This window comes from Malaya genurostris, chromosome 1 (genome assembly GCF_030247185.1).
Source record: "Malaya genurostris strain Urasoe2022 chromosome 1, Malgen_1.1, whole genome shotgun sequence".
NCBI lineage: Eukaryota > Metazoa > Arthropoda > Insecta > Diptera > Culicidae > Malaya > Malaya genurostris.
The window spans coordinates 135,685,492-135,700,761 of NC_080570.1; the positions used below are offsets into that span (position 1 = coordinate 135,685,492).

Below are 15,270 nucleotides of genomic sequence, written 5' to 3' on the forward strand. Positions count from 1 at the left end.
ATTCGAGCCTAAGTTTGTGAAAATCGGTTCAGCCATCTCCGAGAAAACGAGATTATTTGACACATTCCCACATACATTGTACTCGACGAACTGAGTCGAATGGTATATGACACTTTAAACTAGTCGATTTTCAAGTAATCCGTTCCATATGAGAAAGGGAAAAGCCAGAAAATTTGCAAACATATTTTTTTCGTTATATTTGTACACCGCAAAAAATTATGAATTTTGCTGGTGACATTATTTTGCATACGATACAATTCATAATAACTTGTCAAATGACGAGCAGAATTTTGAAGGGACCGAGCTACCAAGTGCCACTGTATGGGCTTATATGTATCAATTATTCATTAAGCAGATATGTGCTGCTGTGACTCAGTCGATTAACTGACGTGTTTTGTGATTTAATGAGCCTCGGTTCAAGTCACGGTCACGCTTGTGTTTATTTATTTCGTTCGATTCTAAGTCATGTAATTTTCAAATCTCACAATTTTACATGTTATTGAGCATAAATTTGTGTGAAATACGACGATCCAATTATATACTTCTTATAAGATGTAAAATCACAAGATATTTTCGATTTGTGCAGGATAAAAAAATATTGTTACAATTTTCGCAACGATGTTTCACTCCGAACTTGATACGCATTTTTTAATCGGTTAAGCTGTTCTTTAGTTTTAGTGCACACCAGTTTTACAGTTTTTCCCACTTTGAACAATAATATCAGAAGAACAACTCGATATTTTTACATAAAATATACACTGTAGCAATCTCTAATACAAAAGTTAAGGTTTTCTAATCCACGTTCGAAATGTAAAAAACGTAAAACCCTGTTCTCAGGAAAAGCTCCCCTTAATGTACGGAAACATTTGGTACGTTTGAAAATTAAGCGTTTTTTGTCTGAAAATCTGTTTTTTTATCCGCAACAGCAAATACCTTGCCAACTCATTAGTTATTTTGCGAATTTATCGGCGAAAACTAGCAACTAACCAGCATCATCTCGTCGATCAATGGCTTTATAGAACTTTTGTCCTTGAAGTCGGTCATTATTCATTTTCATGTACGTTTCAACGTCCATGATGATACATCTTTCATATTGAACAATTTTCGGGCATGTCTTTCGGCCACGAGATTCTGTTTCATTGTACGATTTTGGTGCTTACTGGACCGAAAAAAAAGCAAAATCCTTTTCGCAGACGAATCCGGCTGCCGGTGCTTTGGCTGGCATAGAACTTTCTCGGTGAAATCAAAATTCGTCTGCCCGGGGTTTGCCCTAATCGTACTATAAATTCTACCAAATGCACAGCTTTAGACGGATTGTGCCATTTTCGAACGGCTTTGTGATTTTTCAACCTGACCTCGAATAGGGTGTCTTTCAGTTCGCGGTTTTCATCCATAGTATAACTTCTTTGAGACGGAATATATCGTGACGAAATTTTCAGCACTAAAAGAGGAAACATTTCATAACAAACTGCTGACAAAGCATTTTAGATCCAAAAACAGGAAGTGATACATTCCAATAAACACTCTACTCCGATGTTTAATTAATTCAAGCTTTATGCCGTTCGTTCCTTGACCCGATGCTCGACACCGTAGAGTTTCGGTTAGTATTGAAGAATTTTTTAAACAAAATTCATAACTATCTCCCAATAATCGGAATACAAAAAATATACAATGAAGAACTGGCACTTGCTGGTACAGCGCTTAGGAAAATTCACCGAGAAATCGCTCTATTTACCGATACTTACTTTCGGATGAGGAGCGCATTTTTCTATGACATTTTCTACGAAATTGAGTGATAATTTGATGAAAATCGGGTACAGTAACCTTCAAGAAAAAGCTGTGATATCGGCAACGAGTCACGGAACTTTCGACGGTCGAATTTCGAACGACCACAATTTTGTTGCTTCTCAATGCATTGTTGCCCGTTGACAATCCGAAACCTAGTACAGTAGAAGCGATTAAGACATTCAGTTATCCAGATCTGCAAAGCTACTCCATTTTAGTATCAATTCTGACAGTTTGGCATAGCTGTTCACGTTTATTTACTCAAAACTCCGGAACGGGAGCTCACTTGTCTATTTGTTACTTGAAATGTTACGATATTCTCAAGTGTTCTAAGTGATCATTAAAAGTGATATACTTAGAATAACCAAAAATTCAATTGAACAAACATTTATCGTTCGTTGGCTTGCATCATAAGACGTAAACTGAAAAACGGCCAGGCAATCGTCGCCAACTATATTGAAAATCGCTGCTAATGTGAAACATAAAATATCGGACATGTTTTCGCCTCGAACCAGATCGCTTGTCATCAAATTGATCGCAGCACTTATTGTCCTGAATGAACCGTTTCCCAACAACTAATTTCAACACGACACTGGATCCCTCGTCCCTGCGCGTCGACACAAGCGAACCCGAGCGGACAAATTTGTCAGTGGTTGCCAACGAGTTCGTTCTCAAGTGCCAATCAACTTTTAACGACTTAATGAAAACGCCATTAGATAATGATCTTGCCTCTTAAGAGGATCTCTCCGCCCCTAGCAAGATACTCGAAAAACCGAAAAGACGATGCTGCAGCCGAATGCGTCAAACGGTGGTCGGGGACGCACATTTTGATGGCTTTACCAGAAATTGACGGGGTTACCAACTATGGCAGGAGGAACTCCAGCGCCACCACACCGAAAAGCATTCATTGGCGGGCGTCAATCGTCCTCCTGAGCTGCTGTAGATCATTAATCTCGCTTGCCATCAATCTTCATTTGCATTCGCCACCCTTTGCGGGGTGGCAAAAATTCCGCCGTTCAACGATCAGTCACTCGCACAGATACGACTGTGCGTGTAACTGTACTACCCTGCGAATTGCACATTGTCAAGATTGAACCCTAGCCAAGATTGGAACTTTTTATTGGCACTTCAACGGGCAACGGTCTTGACTTTGTGAGAACTGTCAAGTTATCATCGTGGCATCTTCATCGTTACTAGAGTTGATGGTGGCAACGGCTCGCAAAAAGTAATGTCAATTCAAATGCATATTTGGCAACCACCAAGGCTTAACTGTTCGTGGCATGTAAATGACTTTTAATGAGAACAAGATCTGCGTACGCGGCGGCCGTGCGCGGTTCTCTGGCAGCAATCAAATTAAAACGTCAAAATATACACACTCGGAATCGCCGTTCTCATTATGGATTCCTTGTGTAGATGTTCCAATTGCTCTATATATGATACGATTGTGGTAAAGATCGAGGGCCAGATCCGCCGAGAGCCGGTACTGATGGAGTGCGATGAATACAAATGAAATATGTGTATAAGATTATTACGAAGATAAATTTCTCCAGCGATCTCTACTCTGTAATGCCTATAGCGAGTGACCTCAAATGAAACTGGACCCGCTGTTGAATAAAACCGCCTGAAGTAGAGGAACAAATTCGTTCTCCTGATAGTTTTAAGAATATAAGAATATTTATTTCTTTAAATCCGAGTTCCGTACTTGGATGACAATTTTCGGTACAAGCTCTTTTTTCCTCGGCATTTCCCAAACCTATCGGAACTCGCTTCTTCGAGTCACATTGTTGACCTGCGCATCGTCGTGGGGTCATTTCATTATACAACTTCATTTGAATGGAGTGGCACTTTTTCTTGCATAAAACTGTACGCGGAACAACAGCTCAATTTATTAGTTTTACGTTTCGTCTTTGACTCATCAGTGCAGAGCAGTTCAAATTGAACTGCTTAGTGCTAAACTCGGCAGTTCAATTTGAACCGCTAAGCAGACGTAAAGTTTCTGCTACTTACAGAACACTTTTTGTTTTGCAACGGAGTGCAATGTCTTTTCTGACGTGCCGAACGAAAACGTGTTTTCGACTATTTCTGGCCGATGCAGGTATGGTCATTTAGGGGTTAGCCAAATTTTGTGCTAGGGCACATAACCGTTTTTATTAGTTTTACGTTTCGTCTTTGACTCATCAGTGCAGAGCAGTTCAAATTGAACTGCTTAGTGCTAAACTCGGCAGTTCAATTTGAACCGCTAAGCAGACGTAAAGTTTCTGCTACTTACAGAACACTTTTTGTTTTGCAACGGAGTGCAATGTCTTTTCTGACGTGCCGAACGAAAACGTGTTTTCGACTATTTCTGGCCGATGCAGGTATGGTAGCAGAAACTTTACGTCTGCTTAGCGGTTCAAATTGAACTGCCGAGTTTAGCACTAAGCAGTTCAATTTGAACTGCTCTGCACTGATGAGTCAAAGACGAAACGTAAAACTAATAAAAACGGTTATGTGCCCTAGCACAAAATTTGGCTAACCCCTAAATGACCATACCTGCATCGGCCAGAAATAGTCGAAAACACGTTTTCGTTCGGCACGTCAGAAAAGACATTGCACTCCGTTGCAAAACAAAAAGTGTTCTGTAAGTAGCAGAAACTTTACGTCTGCTTAGCGGTTCAAATTGAACTGCCGAGTTTAGCACTAAGCAGTTCAATTTGAACTGCTCTGCACTGATGAGTCAAAGACGAAACGTAAAACTAATAAAAACGGTTATGTGCCCTAGCACAAAATTTGGCTAACCCCTAAATGAACAGCTCAATTGCCCTGCCACCACCAGCTTTGGTAGGTTCGGCGGATGGGCCGCCGGGGCAAAGATCACACGCGCACATGAGGTCTGAAATTCCCGGCCGAACGCATTCGTGGCCAATGGTTCCGTCACAGGCTGCACCGATGGCTGCACTTCTCCGTTACACGGTTTTCACCTCTTCGCGGTTTCCACGATCAAACGCGGATAGATAGTCTGTGTCTGTCAACCAATCGTCGGTACTTGAAGCAACCTCGTTTTTTTCTATCTATGCCTGTTGATGGTTACTTGAAAGCTAGTCGTGAATAAAATTTCTAGACATCCAAGAATAGTACAGGTTGATATCGTAAATTGTTTGTCTCTTCGTCTCTTCGAGGGTTCCGACTTCATTTGCATGTAGAGTCACAGACAAACTGAAGTAATTTACTCGTCTGGCTAGTAAATTTTATTACTTTCTAAAGCCTGCTTCAGATAGAATTGGAACAAAGTCCATTTCCTGTATTTCAGTTATTTTTTATTGAATTCAAGATCATTTTTATACAAATGTAGCGTTTTCTTAATACTTTTAAGAAAAAATACGGATAAAATTATTTGTAACGGTTTCAAAGGAATTCTCGACTTTTTCCTGTAACACGGCTCATTAGGCGGCGCACACCTTCTTCGTCCATCGTTTTAGCTATCTAATTCCACCAGGTCGTCATCTGATTGATGTCTTTGACAACCTTCCCCTTTGCCTTGAGTCTCCTCTTCATGATTGCCCAGTATTTCTCAATAGGGCGGAACTGGGGGCAGTTGGGTGGGTTAAGGTTTTTCGGAACAAACTAGAACCCTTTCTCTGCATACCATTCTTGAACGACTTTGCTGTAATGACAACTTGCCAAATCTGGCCAAAACATCACGGGATGGTCGTGGGATCGAATGAACGGCAAAATTCGTTTTTGGAGACACTCTTTTTGGTATAGTTCCGATGTCATTGTCTTATTTGTAACGAAAACTTTCGTTTTTTGCCACAGCTGCAAATGTCCTGCCAAATCATAAATTTTCTTGCAAATTTGTCGGCAAAAACAAATTTAAATTTGGCTGGAACATCCCCCGGAGTCGTTGCCAAGTAAAATTTTTGACCTGGGATTTGCCCGAAGTCAGCCATAGGTTTCATCGTCCATCAGAAGACACCCGTCGAACACCTGGTCAGCACCTGGTCATATAGTTTCCGAGCACGAGTTTTGACCACACTATTCTGTTTTATGGTCCGATTTGGCTGTTTGCTAGCTCGATACGACTTGATTCCTTCCCGGAGTCGACAGTTCCACTCCGACGATTGGCTTGAGGCTTCCGAATCGTCGTCAATGTTTCCTTATACCGTCTGATAACGCGCCATACGGTATTTCTGGGCAATTTCAGCTGTTTAGCTAGCCTAGATGCAGACCACAATGGATTTTCCAAATAACTGTGCACAATTTTATCCCTTCTTTCGGCTTCCATGTTGATTGTTTACAAAGTACAGTCGATTTGCGGAATGTCAAAAATCATACGTGAAGCTGACAAAATTCCCGACACGTGGGCGCCACGAACTTCCAAATCCGCCCACCAGGTGCGCCACAATATGAGCAAAAGTTCGTGAAATCGTGCAAACAAATCGTGAAATATTGACTTCATTTACTAAACATGTGATCGCATCGAAATTATGGGTAAAATCGAGTTTTAAAACACAAATTAAAAACATACAAATACTCTTCGGTGTATTTTTGAACTTTACGTCTGCTTAGCGGTTTATGTTGAACTTTTCAACATAAACTGTTATGCTTTGTGGAGTCGAAGACGAAACGTTATGGAAATTTGTTTTCATCAATTTGAAGGATTCACTACTCATCACAAAAATATGAAAAAAAATCCTCCTAAAGTAGACATTTTTGCACTAAGCACCCCGTAGCTCCGGAACCGGAAATTGAATCTGATTAAAAAATCAGGATTTTCTTGCGGCATTTTAAAACCTTTCTGTGGAAACTTTTTTGTAGAACGATTATCTTTTGCCTCAAAATATAGGCTTCAGTTTCAGCGATAATCTACTCATTCGTGCGAAATTCCTTACCGCTGAGCATTTTTTCAGGTCTGCGAACAGCCAGTAGTCGCTGGGAGCCACATCTGACGAATTTGGTGGATGTGGGAGCAATTCGAAGTTCAATTCATGTAGTTGTAGAATCATCAACGCGTTCTCGTTTTTGGTTAACAGTGAGTAAACGCGGCACCCACTTTTAACAGAGCTTTGGTCAAATGCTCATGCAATATACAGCCAACACGATATTTTGATATCTTGACGATGTCAGCTAACGCAATTGACGCAATTTCACTTTTCGATAATTCAAAACGATTTTGTGATTTTTTTATGTTTTCTGGTTTGGCCACCTCATTTGGACATCCACTGCGTTCTGTATCACCGTGCACGTTTGAAGTTAGCAAAACCAACGTTTTATTGTTGTTTCTCGTGGAGCGGAGTTTTCCATTTCCCATCAAGGAGCAGTGTCAAATTAAAACACGAAATTGTTTTTGATCCATTGTTCTGAAAATAACAAAAGTAGCATCACTCTTAGCACAATAACTCAAAAAACTAATGAATAGAATATCATAAAATTTTAACAGCTGTCTTTTGAAGTTTACTATTAACTGAAAAAAAATGTGACTGCAAAACTAACTAGCGCCATCTATGTGTTAGGCCCGGGACTTTTCAGCCCATGTGTTATTAAGGAATGTTCCATTGTTCGGACCTTGAGTCGGTTTTCCTTTAATAACTTTTTCTACAAATGTCGGATTACAATGTAGTCTTCGAAGTTTTTTTCCTCATTAAATTTTCTACAAATTTTGCATTGATTTTTAAAGTCTATAGAGTTATCGTCAGCCGATTTTTTCTGTGAATAGTCAGTTTCCACGTACTAAATCCCATACAAACTTTAAACCTTTATTCATTTTTCTGAGTACTGAATACGATAGTAATTTTTGTGATGGTACATAGCTTTAAAAGGAATTAAGCAGCTGTTAAGAACCTCAATGTATGCCGTCCAGTTCATCTTACAAGATGTGAATGCCAAATTAAGCTTTCGTGTAGTACAAAATCCTCCTTTTTGAAGAAGTACTCTGGTTTCTTCCGTAGGTCCCGCCGAAAGCCGGTAAAGCCATCGGGACCATCTAAATTGAATTTCTTTTCATCGGAAAAGATCAGCTAGAGTTGAAAAACGAACATCAAAATAAACAAAAATTGAACGAAATATAGTTGCCATGTTGAGTCTTGTGAATTCTATTCATTTCTGTTTATACACAGTCAGTCAGATTTGGTGCCTTGTTCATTTTTGCCCGAATAATGTTGGGATTAGCCCGCAAAGCCTGCCGAACTGCTTCTTTGCAGACTGGGTAATTGAGAGTGTACTTGATTTATAGAGTAATATGATAGAATTTGAGGCCAACTTCACGATTTTTTTTCGGCTAATAAATAATTTCAATTCCGCAAAATTAGAAAACTTCAATCATTTCCGTCTCTGTCTTTCTTAAAACACTTAAAACACTTTTAAGCAGTTTTAGGGAGATTTACTTTATCAAATTAAACCAACCAAAGCAATACTCTGTGTGCGGCTATAGAAAATGGACGCTCGAATGATTGAAAACACGTTCATTTGACAAATGTTACACAGACACTATCAAATTACAGTATGCAAAACATATGTTTCACTAATACAAACAGACACACATCCATTGATTGCATCGTGAAATATTTTTGAAACAAAACTGTTTGCTGAATGAAGCGATAATTTAGTAAAACAAGGTAACCAGATGTGAAATGTTGAAAAAAATCTGATAACTGAAGGAAAAAAGAAACTCCTGCATTTGTCGCATTTTACGACATGGAACCAGGAACCCAGAGGATTTATTTTTGATTAGGTTTTTCCTGCCGGATTCTATCCGGCATCTTGGCTGGTCCTGTCCTGAGAAAGATAATAGCTACTATCAATCTCCTAGTGGACCCCAGGCCCTTAGTAAAATAAATAAACAATCAGAATTATTGATACAGTGGCTATTGTAAATAAAAAAAACTCGAAAATTCAGCGCATTAAATACGTGCATGGCGTGCTCATTTTAAAAAGAACAAGGAAATGGCTTTCAGCTAAATGATTTTCGGTGAAACGGCCCTGATCCGTTATTAAATATCACGTTTAAAAGCCGATTCAACAATTAAATTCCAACTTATATAAAAAATGGGAACGGGTCATTTCGTTGGAAGCCATTTCACCGAAAGTCGTTTCGCCTAATGAGTCATTTCGCCGAAAGCGTTATTTGACCCTTTCGGCGAAATGGCAAAGTGACCTATTCGACGAAACAATCCTTTCGGCGAAACCGCTCTCGGTGAAAAGGCTTTCGGCGTATTGGCCCTGACCCATCAAAAATTACTCATCTATACTCATCTACCGTCGAATCTTCGTAATCTTATTATAACCATAAAAAAGAAATTCCCTGAGTCGCATTGTTTCGAGAGCAGATAAAATAACTACTAAACTGGCAGATTTTATTGGAAGTTTAAATGATTCGTTGATATATAAGTTCAATTTTCTTATTTAAAGGACACAAACTGTTTTAATCCACCTAGTGGTGTAATGATGCCTTTTTCATATCAATCATACTATCATATATAATACTGTGGTATTCTTCAAAATAATTCTCTGCGATTCTTGAAAGAATAACCGAAATCGATTTGTTTGACCGTCTACTGATAAAAACTATCAATTGGAAAAGATTTGAGGTCGATTTAGAAAACTTTTTACGGTTTTTCGACCTTTTCAGTGATGGTATAAGTTTTTAATATTTAAGTCGCATCTGAATGAAATTCAGGAATTACGTATGGGACGACATGACCTTTCATTTGAACCTAAGTTTTTGAAAATCGGTCGTGCCATCTATGAGAAAAGTTAGAACACACATTTTCATATTTTTGCACATTTGACCCCATAACTCCGGAACCGGGATTTATTGCAACAACGGGATGCTGTATGTCCCAATTGTTTGCAATTGGTGCAGTTCATCACCCGCGGCACAAAAAGGCGAACAGGTAAACGAACTAGGTCCAGGAGGACGTAATTAGGCAAAGCCGAGCCAGCGAAAGTCACCCGATACGAGTCTGATGGGATATAGGACTTAGTCCCATCCTCAGCGGTCGATACTGAACGCAATTGCTTGCAGTCCAGTATCTTAACGTTCTTGAGTATGGGGTTTTTAAAACCTCCTGCCCCATGCTTAAGAACGTCCTCGCAAGTCAGACTCGGATCGGTGATCACGCCGTCTATCTCGACTTCGCGAGCTGGTACGTATACGCGATACTCCCGCGTGAAATGCTCACTTTGAACGATCTCATTAGCCTGTTTTGTACTGGCTTACAAGACCCTAAGCTTGTCCGGCGTACTTTTTCAATTTTTTGTACTGTATTATATCGCGAGGTCAGGTCCTTTGATAGTCTAAGGAGGTTTAAGTTTTTTTCCATTGGCTTTGGTCCGGATGTAAACCTAATAGCTTCTAATGCGAGATTTATTGCCATCAGAAGCATCCATTTAATCATCTAGGGGAAGGTCAGGCAATTCTGTGCCTTTTGTCATGGCACGGAAATGTGTCCGTGCGGGTAAATATTGGGGGCAATAAAAAATCTAGTGGTACTGAACAACAGGGAAAAAGAAAAAAAAATCCTTAGCATTAGCTCTCAAAGGATGAACGGTCGACAAGGCCCGGTCCTAGGCAACCGGTGAATATTCCTGTTCAATAAAGTGCAAAAAACCTCTTTGAGGAAAAAGCACTTTTTTCAGTCTCTCACTACACTGTCCAATGAAACGTTTCTCTTTTTATCACTATATATATATATTTATCACTGTTTCTAATGTATATGTAAACGATATATGCGCAGCGCCCAGCTAGCGCTGATTAACGGTACCACACGTAGTGCTGCTTTACACAAGCTCACAGTCGACCTTGAGGACGGATTAATTCGAATTATCACTCGACCGCACTGATGCAGACAACAGAATACGAAATGACCTTGAAAACGGAATAAACAATTCACCGCACTATTGCAGAAACACGAATTTGCATCCAATTGGCCCGATAGCTACAGTTGAACTGACAGTTTCTCTTTGTTTACTTTCTCTTTCGATTATTGTGATTGTGATTAAAAAAAATTTTCTGGATTTTTTAATTCTGTTTGAAAACCGAAGGTTCCGGGTGTCGTTTTATACAAATATTTGAGTGATAAACATGGAAACCGCTTTATAATAAATAAACGAGAAAGTAAACAAAGAACATAGGTCACTTACTCTTACAGCCTTTTGGAAAATCAACCGAAAATTGATATTTACGTCAGTGGGATGAAATGCATTCGGCGGCGCCATCAAATTCATGTGGTAGGCGGCGACAAAGCGTCCAACCTCAATTATTCAGTTCAATTGAAATTCAATCAATTAAGTTCGTATCTATGATAATCCAATTTTCATATGTTTACTGCCCACTTTTGAGAACTATAATACGCACTGCAATGCATCTTATCGTGCCGTAGTGTTGGCACACTTATTTTACTGGGACAGAACTCAAACGTTTAACCGTCATGTACCGCCGGTTTTCTGATTCAACCTTCGGTGCAGTTGAACGGAAATGAACAGGTAATACACCTTGTGTAGGAGTCATCTGCGTTGGCGGTAGGTAGCAAGTATTCGCTCGCTCAGTTCATGATGCCGTAGGCCTTCGAACCTCCTCCGGTCGGTCAAACCGTAAAAAAACATTTCTGTGCTGAATTGTCTGACTCAAGCTTGATTCCATCGGGTTTTGTTTCCTACAAAAAAAAATAAAACACTGTCATATTCCGACCACAAGGTAGTAAATAAAGCCAAGAGTGGTAGATGTGCTGAAAGTGCGCAAAAAAAAAGTACATACGCAGGCCAAACAATCGCGATATTTTACACTCATTGTTTACATTCCACAGAACTTCCAAGTCTGGTTCAGGTGACGACTCTGCATAACGTCACTTTCAATCTTACCCACGTGCAGTTGGACATTTACGGCAAGTAGTGGCTAGTAAATCGGTATCGCTGACTTATGTTGTTTCTTTGTCACCGTCACCAGTGTTGGCTTATACTCACCAAATGACTTCAAAATGTAGGCAATTTTCATCTCAACAATATCGATTGTCACTTGCATAGATGTAAAAAAAAAAATCGGCACGTGCGGGCGAACCAGTTTCAAGCACGCTTCCTTCGATCGCGATATGGTAGTAATTCGTTCTGTAGTAGTATATACGCTTAATGATAAACTCACGCAGCAGAAATGTCAAAGCAAGCTATGAAAGCCATAAAAATGATCGCTTCAACATGAGAAGCGCACTATTTCATCGCACCTCTGCACTCATCCGCTACATTTATTGGCTGTGTTTTCACTGTCACTGACACTCGACATGTGTGTGACATGAAGTAAGCATTCGTTTGAACCTCAAATCGCCTATTAGTTTGGTTTAGTTTTATCTTCTTCTTCTTTTCGGGGTGGAGATCTGGAAAATATGGAAAATATTAAATCAAACCACACTAAATCTCATTTGTTTGCACCATTAGGTCTGGATCAGTGCTTCCTCTCGCTAAAAGGTGGGTGACATGCGATCTCTAGCAGCAGTGAATGCTTCGGCGTCACAGACTATACAGACATAACACTTACTGTTAAAAGTGCTAAATGTCTGAATAGTCTGTCCTAGTGCGGTAGTTTAGATACAAAATTCGCTTACGTAGAGCCCTCAAAATCCGGGGACCATAGGCTCAAAGTAGTAGCACCAGTTCTGTATTTAAGTCGTACAGTAGACAAATATTAAGTGAAGTACAATCAAAGCAATAGATATGTAGAAGATAGCTTGCAGTTTTTTTTTCTTTTCTGTTCAGTTCTTTTGAACTTATTTGAAGAATGTGTATGTGTGTTCACTGGGAAAGACTGTGTGGACGGACTGGAAAAGAAGGCAGTTAGTTGATCGGTAATCTGCTTGCACGCTCCTGCCGGTAGACACACCGGGCGAATTCGAATGTTTGTTAAAACAACACTTGAAAATAGAGCGCTGATGCTGGCCAACGGCTGCCGGTCATGAGACGGCATGAATCCATCGAATATTGGAAGAATAACAAAAACGGAAATAAACACACGGAGGCGCGTTGAGTAAACTGTGAATCTATAACACCGCTAAGCTCTGTGGTGTCCAGCGAACAGAGTTGCCAAGAAGAACGTTTTGAACCTTGGAATGAACAGTGTTTCCGTTATTAGCAATGCGGTGAAAAGTTATAAAATGTATTTCTGGACTGTAACAGAAAATCAAAATATGGCAACCCTGTACCTGATGATAAATGTCAATGTAAATATAGCTTTTGCATGATGTTCGGAACTGCTGGTGAGGGATGTGATTTTCTGTTTGCTCTTAACCTGATGTCATCGATCGCAAAAGTAATCGGATTCCAGAACTGGGTGACGAAATCGTGTCATTATGACGACATAATAGATTGCATATTGCACGAAAATCGATGGAAATCAACGAATCTACGTAAATAGTGTAACTGTTACATTATCGTATTCGGTAAATTTGCAAAATTTCTTACTTATCCGTTAGTCTTTTCAGTTGAATCAATTAAAAGAAATTACAACTTGAAGATGATAGCATTCTAAAACTTATGATATTTTGTTTATATGTATACTATTTTTGGACAACTATATTCACTCTTTGGTCTTAAAACTTGTTTCAAGGCTGACTTGATGACAATTTCCTTGTTGACAATTCGATTCCAACATTAGTACAAAGCAAAAACATAATTGTAACAATTGATGCAAAAAAAAAAACTTAGACGTACGGAACATCAAATGAATTAATTTTCCGTTTTAATATTGCAAATAAATCACTCGTTATCACATCGAAACAACGTATTTAGTAGATTACATCACCTTAACTTGCATTTGAGTTTCAGTACGTCTAAATTTTTTTGCATATCAATTGATAATCACATCGAGATAGTTTAAATTCTTTTTTTTTTTGCTATGTATGTCCATTCTTTGGTGTTGAAACGTGTTTCAAGGCTAATTTGATGACAATTTGTTTGTTGATAATTCGGTACCAACATGTGATTAGGGCATATCGCACGATAGGCCCTTACGAATGTTACAAAATCGGAGCATTCTGTTTATAACTTTCACAAGAGCCTATCGTGTAATAAACAAGGGGTGGAAATAAGCAAATTTTTTGATTCACAGTAAATAAAAATAGTTTGTATTATCTTTTCATATCACGTATTTATTGTAAATATTATAATGAATTTTAAAACAAATTATTTTTGATAAGATAAATTTTGGTTATACTTAGAATTTAAAAATGTCTTTATCGTTATCAGTATCACTGTCTGATTCGGAATCAACATTTCAACAAAGTTAGGCTCGTTTTATTGCTACTCTATGTTCATTAAACAGGTTTGAAGTTCAAATGGCTGTCACTCTGGTGATATGATGGTATAAACGACGTAAACGTCAAAGCTGATTATCACTCAAATTTATCGGATATGGATTATCCGATAACAATAATTTTGGGCTCGTTGGGTGAGTTTTTTCGTCGATCGCATCGAAATTCCATGCGTCGTGATGTATTTGAAATTTATTCAGCAATACCGTCGTGGTGGAGTAATATCATCAATAAAAACAGCTAATAATATTAACATGCATGCTGCGATGAACAATAATTGTAATAATAAAAATAACAAGTCCAATCTTTGTGCGCGCTATGCAGTTGATTAATATTACCCTATTCAGTTTTTATATCATACACAGAAGTAACAGGAGTGCAGGATTTTGATACGTCAATTCAAACACACCATTTAAACTTTGAATCTATTTTCAATTTTGGAGGTATAGACGACCGTAATATTAAATTTTTACATCGTGATTCAAATGAGCAACAACAACAACAAAATTTTCTGCGGTCTAATACACATATTAAAGTTAACATGAATAAACATGAAGGGAACATTTATATTTAAAGCTTTTTATCAATAAATCTTTATGTATGACACTGCACCGTGGGAAAAAATCTATGAAAAACTGCAATGAATTCTGTAACTCATGCACTAATCGAGACAGGTAAAAAAACTAAAGCGTTTCTTATGTAAAAATGTCCAAGAAATTCAATGAAATGGTTTACAATGGCCGCACGAATCGCAATACTGCTCGTTTTACCCCAAATCTGCAGCAGTTTTGGGGTTTCCTATAACATTCGCTCTGTAACTTGAAAAGAAGTCGAGTGCGGTATTCTGGAATAGCCTTCTTTCATGTAAAATGTCTGGAGAATCGATTAGAAGAACCCACACTGGCCGCACGAAACGTTTTGGTGGCTATTTTACTCCAACTCCTCCTCCAACTGTAAATCGTCCTTAAGTCTTGGTAAAACTTCTTGCAAGTTTGCTAAGTCTAGCTTATCTTACGTAAAAAAGCCTGGAGAATCGAATGGAAGAACCTACACTAGCCGCACGAAACGTTTTGATGACTATTTTACCCCATTTCCTCCATTTTATGGTATTTTATTGTAAATCGGTCTTAAATCATGGTAAAACTTATTGGAAGTTTACTAAATCTCGATTATCTTATGTAAAAAAAGTCTGTATAATCGAATACCAGAACTT

General features: G+C 38.7%; 1 protein-coding gene across 9 annotated transcripts in view; it reads left to right on the forward strand.

The window, feature by feature from the left end:
• The window catches only part of LOC131425853 (integrin alpha-PS2), a 167,662-nt gene that overhangs the window by 69,726 nt on the left and 82,666 nt on the right, over positions 1–15,270 (forward strand). The window contains exon 1 of one of the 9 annotated variants that reach the window (XM_058588092.1): positions 11,136–12,219. The exons of the other annotated variants lie outside the window; for them this stretch is intronic. Coding sequence (XP_058444075.1) covers positions 12,138–12,219 — 82 coding nt within the window. The 5' untranslated portion in view covers positions 11,136–12,137. Of the gene's footprint in view, positions 1–11,135; positions 12,220–15,270 lie in introns of those variants that run through there. 9 annotated transcript variants of the gene reach the window in all.